The sequence below is a fragment of the Amphibalanus amphitrite genome, unplaced genomic scaffold, assembly GCF_019059575.1.
Source record: "Amphibalanus amphitrite isolate SeventyFive unplaced genomic scaffold, NRLGWU_Aamphi_draft 000054F_arrow, whole genome shotgun sequence".
Taxonomy (NCBI): Eukaryota; Metazoa; Arthropoda; class Thecostraca; order Balanomorpha; family Balanidae; genus Amphibalanus; species Amphibalanus amphitrite.
The window spans coordinates 621,520-630,590 of record NW_024881550.1 but is presented as its reverse complement, the minus strand read 5'-3'; the positions used below and the strand labels follow the sequence as shown (position 1 = coordinate 630,590).

Here is a 9,071-nt window from a genome sequence, read left to right as displayed (position 1 = left end):
TGCTGGAAGCCCGTTCCAATCGTTAATACACCGTACTGCAGAAAATTAATTCAGTTCTTGTAGATGGCGCCCGTCCTATCCTATCCTTTCCTGCAGCTCGTCCTTCTTCCGACCCGTTTCACATATCCTTCGTGCTCGTTTCCCGATAAAACCGGCGGCTCTAGGAGCCGAAGTGCGCGTTGGAGCGGCGGGCCGCTGAACGCTTGTGCGTAGGGATATAGTGCGCGTGTTTTCATTAATTAGCTGGCGTTGTTAATTAATTACTTTTGAAATGTCATTGGAATAGTTGTACTATCTTGTAGGGCACCGATTGTGCTGGTTGTAAGCGGATATTGTGTTTTCCGGAAATTCGAATGCCGCGCTGGCAGTCACGTGACCGGTTCTGATCTCGAGTCCGACTGCACGGAAGGCGGTCTTTTCGTTCCCCGCCATGATTGGAGGCGGATGTGTTGCGGGTGCTCCGGATTTTGGTACCGGTGAGTGAGGTTCTAGAGGTTTGTAACTGCTGAATTTAATATTGTAACTTCTCAATTGAATTTATGTGATGAATATTCGTTTTGTTGTATAACTTTAATGTGAAAACCGGTTTATATGAGCTGATATGTTCGATTCTCCGGGACAGTGGCTCGGTTGCCCCCGATTCGGGGAGGACAAGCTGTGGAGCTTGTTTGTGGAGGCTGCCCTGGTGGCCTCGTGAGTTCGGTCGCCGTGGTCGTTTGGCAGCGCGCCAGAGACGGGATAAGCCGGTATGTTATCACTAAAAATGCTCATTGTCTATCTTTGCTTTGAATTTCGATACCTCAACGTCTGCTGTGTATTGCTTGATTTATTTACTTACTTGTAGAATGTTAAACAGAGTTCTTGGACCCCGAGCTGCGTTGTGACCCATAGTTGCATCATGCCAACTGGTATTTGACTCGAGCTCGTATTGTGTGAATGTGTTTGCAGTAACGAATCGAATGATCGAAGACGGGATCCAGAGCGGTCCAATACAGATCTGTCCACGGCCAAGTCTCTGAGGTGGCCAGGTGACCGAGGGGTGGCAGGGAGCAGATGCGGGCGATGGTGGCGCGAGCAGTGGCCGGGGGCCATCTGCGTCTACAGTTACGGCTTCCTTCTCTGCGCCTTCATCTGCTGGTGAAGCCCAGTAGCGGCTTCCCTCTCTGCGCCTTCGGCTGCGTCTGGAGCTACAGTTGCTGCTTAGTCTCCGCGCCTTCATCTGCCTCTGGAGCTGCAGCACCGGCTGCGTGCTGCGCCTTCCAGGATTCTGCCTGAGTGGTGTGCGGCTGGCTGGCGCGGAGTGGTGTGCGGCTGGCTGGCGCGGAGTGGTGTGCGGCTGGCTGGCGCGGAGTGGTGCGCGGCTGGCTGGCACAGAGTGGTGCGCGGCTGGCTGGCACGACGTGGTGTGCGCCAGCGAGAGGCGCTGAGTGGTGTGCGCCGGCGAGAGGCGCTGAGTGGTGTGCGCCGGCGAGAGGCGCTGAGTGGTGTGCGCCGGCGAGAGGCGCTGAGTGGTGTGCGCCGGCGAGAGGCGCTGAGTGGTGTGCGCCGGCGAGAGGCGCTGAGTGGTGTGCGCCGGCGAGAGGCGCTGAGTGGTGTTTGCTCCTGGACGGGCTGAGAGGGTGCTCCCAGCGGGTGAGTGCCCCTCTGGCGGAGACATCTTTCGCGGAGCTGCACCTTCAGCTCTGCATCTGCTTCAGCTTGAGTAGCAGCGACTGCCTCTCCTCGCTGCCTGGTGCCGGCATCCTGGTTCGGCCGGAGCTGGGAGCTGGAGGATCTGGCCGTCTGAGGTTTGCTGCTACCTGCTGCTTCTGCTGGACTGAGTTGACTGGTAAGGGTGATCCTGTGGTGGTCCTGCGCTGGTTTTAGACTGTGTTATGTGGTGTGTTTTTATATTGCTGGGAAGTGTCTAGGTTAAGGTGTTTAGATTAAGTGATTGCTGAGGAATGCAGTATCCTCTCAGTGCTGGGAAGTGTTTTTAAGTGTCTAGATAGTAGATAAGTGAGGGTGGAAGGTCTGTGGTATCCCCGCTGTGCAGATTCCTATTCCCTCACCCTGAAATGGCGCCTACTAAGGAGGAGTTGGGAAGGTTGAAGCTGACAGAGCTGCAACGGGAGTTAGAGACCCGTGGGCTAGAGGTAACCGGTAAGAAGCAGGACTTAGTGGATAGGTTGTGGTCGGCCCTCGAGACTGAGATGGACCAGTTAAACCCGGCAGAGAATAAGGTGAGTCCCCGAGAAGCTACTGGAGGGCCATCGACAGATGTATCGATTATTTTGGCGAAACTTAAGATCCTCAAGGAGGAACAGGCCGTAGAGCAGGAGCGGATGGCGGTGAGGGCACGCGAATCGCTTCTGCAGGCCAGGTCGGAGCAACTTAAACTTGAACGCGAGTTGGTAGAGGCAGGGCACCTAGTGGAGCCTGAGTTGGCCCAGGTGCAGGTTCCGATCGAGCAGCCGGTGGGTAAGCCCTCACTGGGGGAGGCCCTCAGTGCCCAGGTCAAGCGGTCCCTGTTGCCCCCCGCAGAGCTCCGCCCGTTCAGCGGCGAAATAAGAGACTATCGTTTATTTACTAGATCGTTCCAGGCCCGTATTGAAACAAAGACTGAGGACCCAGATGAGCTTCTTTTTTATCTCGATCAATATACGAAGGGAAAGCCCAACCAGCTCGTGCGAGGGTGTCTCCACCTGGGGGAGGCTGGTTTTGCAGAGGCAAAGCGGCTCCTGGAGGTTCGCTACGGCAACAGTGTGGGGCTGGTCGACTCCTATGTCGAACAGGTGAGAGGCTGGCCTAAGGTGGCCGCTGGCGATGTTGAGAGTCTGGACCAGCTCCTTCTGTTCCTGACCGAGATCATGAACGCGATGGAGAGTGTGGAACTGAGTGAATTTGACCATCCAACGAACTTGCGCCTTGTCATGTCGAAGCTGCCCTCGTACCTCCAGGATCGGTGGATGAGAGAGGCAGATAGACTCCTTCAGGAGGGCTCGACCGTGCGCCTGTCGAACCTGGTCGGGTTTCTGTCCGCTGAGGTCCGTGTAAAGCGGAATCCTCTGTTCGGTCCTCGTAGTGCCGAACCCGCGCGCCGTGAGGCTGTGTCCAGGTCCTCTCCCGGGTTTAAGGTGAGCGCAGCTCGGGTCACACGACCGGGCGCGGGGTCAGGGCTGTGTCCTTTTTGTGACGGTCGCCATGAGCTGGACAGGTGCCAGCGGATGTTTGAGAGGCCCTGGCCTGAGAGGCGTCGGACGGTGTTACGAGCGGGACTTTGTTTCGGGTGCCTCAGGGAGGGTCACCGTGCCCGCTCTTGCAGGAGTCAGCTGACTTGCCGCTCTTGCGGTGGGCGTCACCCGTCGGTGATGCACCGGGACCCCGACTGTGACGCTCGTGGTGTTCCAGCTGCCCCTCCGGTTTCCGCCCGGCCGCCAGTGGCGCGGCGTGGTGCCGGCGGCCGGGAGTTGCGGCCCGAGGCAGCGGTGGTGCAGCCGCGCGGAGATTGTGTGGCGCCCCCTCGTGGTGGATTTGTGGCGCCACCTCCCGGCGGTGAGGGGTCGGGTTCCCACAGCGGAGCCGTGATCAGTGCGAGCCTTGGACTCCAAGGTGTCGATCGGACGGCGCTGCCGGTCGTGGCTGTGCGCCTCCGTGGTCCAGACGGCAAAGTGGTCGTCACTAACGGATTTTTGGACCAGGGCTCCTCGGGATCTTTCCTAACTGACGGACTTGTTTCCCTGTTGGGACTCCAGACCGAGGCGACGAGTGTTGTGCTCGAGACGGTGGGGAGCGGGAAGAGGCGGATTCAGACGTGCCTCGCGTCGGGCGTGCAGGTGGCCGATGCGAGAGGGGGAGCTTTCCATGCTCTGCCGCCTCTGATGACCGTTCCGTCTCTGCCGGTGACGCAGGAGGACAGGTGTCCGAGGAGTGAGCTGAGGGCAGCCGCTCATCTCGCCGATGTCGCGCTGACAGAGGTGGACACGCCTGTGGGGATCCTGATTGGGTCGAACTGTGCCGAACTGCTTCTTGCCAGGGAGGTCCGGGCTCCGCCTGAGGGCCAGGCGGGGTTGTGTGCCATCCGTACCGTGTTGGGGTGGTATGTGATCGGACGTGTCCCTGGGACAGCAGTCCCGAGGGGCAGGCTGACTGTCAACTTCCTGAGGGTCGAGAGGGCGACCGATTCTGATGATGGGGTTACCCAGAGTGTCCGTGATCACTGCTCGGAAGGCTGTCAGTTTCGAGCCATGTACGAGCGTGACTTTGGTGACCTGTCTGATGACCGTGAGTGTTTTTCCCTTGAGGAGCGTGAGTGGATAGCCGACGTCGAGTCAGGCGTCCGGCGGGACTCGGAGGGTCATTTTGAGATCCCCCTTCCCAAAACCGATTTTGGAGAGCTGCCAGACAGCTTCGGGACGGCGGCCAGACGATTGAACTCGCTCCGGAAGCGGTTCCGATCTGACCCAGAGTATTTTGACCAGTACCGGCGTGTTATCAGTTCGCTGGTCGATGACGGGTACGCCGTTCCAGTCTCTGACGATGACGTCACAGGTCCCGTATGGTACCTCCCCCACCATGGCGTGTGGGAGCCTGGTAAGGGCAAGCTGCGCGTGGTGTTCGACTGCGCGGCTAAGAGTGGCGGTACCTGTCTCAATGATCTGCTGAGGAAGGGACCTGTTCTCACGAACTCCCTGCTGGGGGTGCTCTGTCGATTTCGTGAGGGGCGGGTCGCCTTTGCGTGCGACATTCAGAGCATGTACCACAGGGTGCATGTACCAGAGTCGGACACGAGCATGTTGAGGTTCCTGTGGTTCCGTGACAGCGATCCGGACGGAGATGTGAAACTCTGGCGAATGAGGTCTCATGTGTTTGGAGCTGTGTCGAGTGGGAGTGTCGCCAGTTTCGCACTGGGCCGGTGCGCTGAGGAGGGTAGATCGAGCTATCCGGAGGCCGCTGATGCTCTGATTCGCAACACATATGTGGATGACGCACTGTGTGCTGTGGACTCCGTCGAGGATGCTGTGCATCTGGCACGGGATCTGAAGGCGCTGTGCGCCACGGGAGCGTTCAATATGACTAAATTCACCAGCAGCAGCCCGCAGTTCCTGAAGTGTGTACCCATGGAAGACAGAGGTAAGAGAGTCAAACAGCTGGACCTCGACAAGGACCGACTCTGCGCCGAGAGTGCGTTGGGTCTGAGATGGTCGGTCGATGATGACACCTTCGGGTTTCAGTTCCGAGGTGAGGAGAAGCCCTGGTCCAGACGTGGTGTATTGTCCACTGTCAGCTCTGTTTTTGACCCCTTAGGTGTGGTCTCCCCCGTCACAGTGACGGGACGCGTGTTGGTCCAGAAGCTGTGCGCTCTCTCTTGTGGCTGGGATGACCTTCTTCCTGCCGTACTGGCGGAAGAGTGGCGAGAGTGGCTGGACAGGGCTAGAGAGCTCGATCTGGTCCGGCTAGATCGATCTATCGTGGGCCCGCCCGGGGAGGTTCTGACCACCCAGCTGCACGTGTTCGCTGACGCCAGTGAAAGTGCGCACTCGGCTGTTGCGTATCTCAGGCGGGAGGTGCGCTCATCTGAAGGTAAAACGGAGCGGTTTGTGGCGTTTCTGATGGGGAAGTCGCTGGTGAACCCTATCAGGTTTGTGTCAGTTCCGCGCTTGGAGTTGGCCGCCGCTGTGTTGGCGGTGAGAGTGAGGAAAGTACTGCAGAGGGAGTTGGGCACCCGATTTGACACTGTTCATATGTGGACTGACAGCATGATAGTCCTGAGTTGTATCCGGAATCGCACGACGCGGTTCAAAACTTTCGTGGCTAACAGGCTCGCTTACATTCATGATGGCTCAGAGGTAAGCGAGTGGTCATACGTGCCGACGGACGCGAACCCAGCGGATGTGGGTTCTCGGGGCTGTGCGCCGACCGACTTGGGACCCTGGTTGAGCGGGCCTGAGTTTCTCGCGGGGGACGTCGACTGCTGGCCGGTGGAGCCTGCTGTTCCGTCCGCCCTGCCGGCGAGTGAGGTGAAGTCGGTGCCGGTCGCCCTGACAGCGGTCGGAGCTGATTCGGCTCAGCCGTGTGACGTGCTGATTCAGCATTTTTCTTCCTACTTTAGACTTAAGCGAGCGGTGGCTTGGTACCGTCGGTTCATCGATGTTCTTCGGAGCGGCGAGTTCCGTAGATGGTGCTTGGCGAGACGGCGAGGGCTGCGGCGCCGGGAAATGTCCGTCCGGACTTCTCTGACGGTGTCAGACCTACGCGGCGCCGAGCTGGCGATCTTGCGCCGAGTCCAGCGAGATCTGCCAGAGTACCCGAGCGGTGTGTGTGACGATGGTCCAGTCAGCGTCAGGCGGAACAGTCCGCTGGCGAAGCTACGCCCTATACTGAGTGATGGTCTGCTGCTGGTGGGCGGTAGGCTAGAGCGGTCCGACTGTATCTCCGTGAGTGCCAAGCACCCGGTGATCCTGCCCAGGCGGCATCATGTGACTAGGTTAGTGATAAGGGAGGCTCACGCTGAGGTGGGTCACGAGGGCAGACTCCATACGTTCTGGAGGCTGCGTGAGAGGTTTTGGGTTCTGGGTGCCGGACCGGAGGTCCGGAGGCTGATCCGAAACTGTGTCGTGTGTCGGAAAGTCAATGCCCGTCCACAGCGGCAGCTGATGGCCGACCTGCCGGAGGAGCGCGTGTCCGGTGACACGCCAGCGTTCTCTTCCGTCTTGTTAGATGTATTTGGTCCGATTTTAGTTAAGGCTGGACGGGGGGAGAAGAAAAGGTACGGTCTGATGTGTATCTGTGTTGTCACGCGCGGTGTTCATATAGAAGTGTTAGATTCTCTCCGCACCGATTCCCTCATCAACGCCGTCCGACGTATCAGTGCCCGCCGGGGACAGATCCGTCAGGTGCGGAGTGATATGGGCACCAACATGACTGGCGCTGATCGAGAGCTCCGAGAAGCGCTGAGGGACGTAAGCAGCCGTGATCTCCAGCGTGCTGCTCTTCAGAGGGGTATCGACTGGAGGTTCAACCCTCCAACTGCCTCTCACTTTTCCGGTGGAGTGGAGAGGCAAATCAGGACGTTCAGAAAGATTTGGAGGTCCATGCCGACGCAGCAGCGGGTGGACGATGAGTCGTTGCAGACCCTCTTCTGTGAGATAGAGTCCATTATGAATGACCGCCCTCTGACTTACGTGTCTACCGCTGATGGCGATGTTGAACCCCTGACTCCGGGACACTTGCTGTTCCTGAGGGGCCGTCCTGGGCCGATTCCAGGCGAGTTTCGAGAGGCCGACTCGTTCTCCCGACGCCGTTGGCGTCATGTCCAGTACTTGGCGCAGCAATTTTGGACTCGCTGGAGGAGCGAGTACCTGCTCTCACTGCAGTCTCGGCAGAGGTGGACGCAGGAGTCTCGCAACCTGGAGCCTGGGGATGTAGTCTTGCTAGTAGACGAGAATGTGCAGCGAGGCCAGTGGCAGATGGGGAAGGTACAGGAGGTTCTTCCCAGCCGGGATGGCAAGGTGAGAAAGGCTCTCGTAAAGACTAGCTCCTCTGTGTATCTGCGCCCAATACACAAGATGGTAGTGGTGAGGTCCGACTCCGATCTAGAGTAAGTTAGACGTAAGGTGCCGTCTAGAAATAGGCTGCCGTCAGCCACAGGGCTGATCAGGCTCGGTAAGGTAGGATAGGTAGAGTGTGAGCGGGACGCTCATCGGTTCAGTGTTGTGTGGTGATATATATATAAATATTTTTTTTTTCGTGGACGGATCTTCAGGTTTGTAGAGGTTGTCAGTTTGACGGGCGCTCCTGTGCTTCGAATGCCTCAGTCATTCGAAGGGGGGAGTGTAGATGGCGCCCGTCCTATCCTATCCTTTCCTGCAGCTCGTCCTTCTTCCGACCCGTTTCACATATCCTTCGTGCTCGTTTCCCGATAAAACCGGCGGCTCTAGGAGCCGAAGTGCGCGTTGGAGCGGCGGGCCGCTGAACGCTTGTGCGTAGGGATATAGTGCGCGTGTTTTCATTAATTAGCTGGCGTTGTTAATTAATTACTTTTGAAATGTCATTGGAATAGTTGTACTATCTTGTAGGGCACCGATTGTGCTGGTTGTAAGCGGATATTGTGTTTTCCGGAAATTCGAATGCCGCGCTGGCAGTCACGTGACCGGTTCTGATCTCGAGTCCGACTGCACGGAAGGCGGTCTTTTCGTTCCCCGCCATGATTGGAGGCGGATGTGTTGCGGGTGCTCCGGATTTTGGTACCGGTGAGTGAGGTTCTAGAGGTTTGTAACTGCTGAATTTAATATTGTAACTTCTCAATTGAATTTATGTGATGAATATTCGTTTTGTTGTATAACTTTAATGTGAAAACCGGTTTATATGAGCTGATATGTTCGATTCTCCGGGACAGTGGCTCGGTTGCCCCCGATTCGGGGAGGACAAGCTGTGGAGCTTGTTTGTGGAGGCTGCCCTGGTGGCCTCGTGAGTTCGGTCGCCGTGGTCGTTTGGCAGCGCGCCAGAGACGGGATAAGCCGGTATGTTATCACTAAAAATGCTCATTGTCTATCTTTGCTTTGAATTTCGATACCTCAACGTCTGCTGTGTATTGCTTGATTTATTTACTTACTTGTAGAATGTTAAACAGAGTTCTTGGACCCCGAGCTGCGTTGTGACCCATAGTTGCATCATGCCAACTGGTATTTGACTCGAGCTCGTATTGTGTGAATGTGTTTGCAGTAACGAATCGAATGATCGAAGACGGGATCCAGAGCGGTCCAATACAGATCTGTCCACGGCCAAGTCTCTGAGGTGGCCAGGTGACCGAGGGGTGGCAGGGAGCAGATGCGGGCGATGGTGGCGCGAGCAGTGGCCGGGGGCCATCTGCGTCTACAGTTCTATTAACTTTGCATCTCGACTAGGGCGAGCGGCGAAAACAACCGCGATCCTGAGTGGGTCCCGAAAGGCTAAACGCTGGACGGGATTAACCCGCGAGGAGCATAAAACGCCGGGACCAGAAAGCGGCCTCATTTCCAGCACTGCTGCCCACCCGTCTCATCTGCTTCATCACGCACACCGCGCCGTCGTCGTCATCGGCGCTCCGTCAC

General features: G+C 57.4%; 1 protein-coding gene across 2 annotated transcripts; it reads left to right on the top strand.

Annotated features, from left to right (window-relative positions):
* The first annotated feature begins 1,703 nt into the window (after window positions 1–1,703).
* LOC122378044 lies at window positions 1,704–8,625 on the top strand. Of its 2 annotated transcripts, XR_006255964.1 has the most exons (3): window positions 1,704–1,828; window positions 8,124–8,231; window positions 8,378–8,625. XR_006255964.1 is itself a non-coding variant. In XM_043358749.1 (2 exons), exon 1 carries the CDS (start codon window positions 2,058–2,060, stop codon window positions 7,581–7,583), a length of 5,526 nt encoding a protein of 1,841 aa, XP_043214684.1. In that variant the 5' UTR covers window positions 1,852–2,057; the 3' UTR covers window positions 7,584–8,231; window positions 8,378–8,625. The 2 variants fall into 2 exon arrangements, 1 of the variants encoding a protein (XP_043214684.1); XM_043358749.1 differs by lacking the exon at window positions 1,704–1,828 and having other exon boundaries at window positions 1,852–8,231.
* Window positions 8,626–9,071: the final 446 nt, after the last annotated feature.

What these genes read in the sequence shown, in the direction of transcription:
- LOC122378044 (XM_043358749.1), top strand. Translation starts at nt 2,058, where the DNA reads ATGGCGCCTACTAAGGAGGAGTTGGGAAGGTTGAAGCTGACAGAGCTG.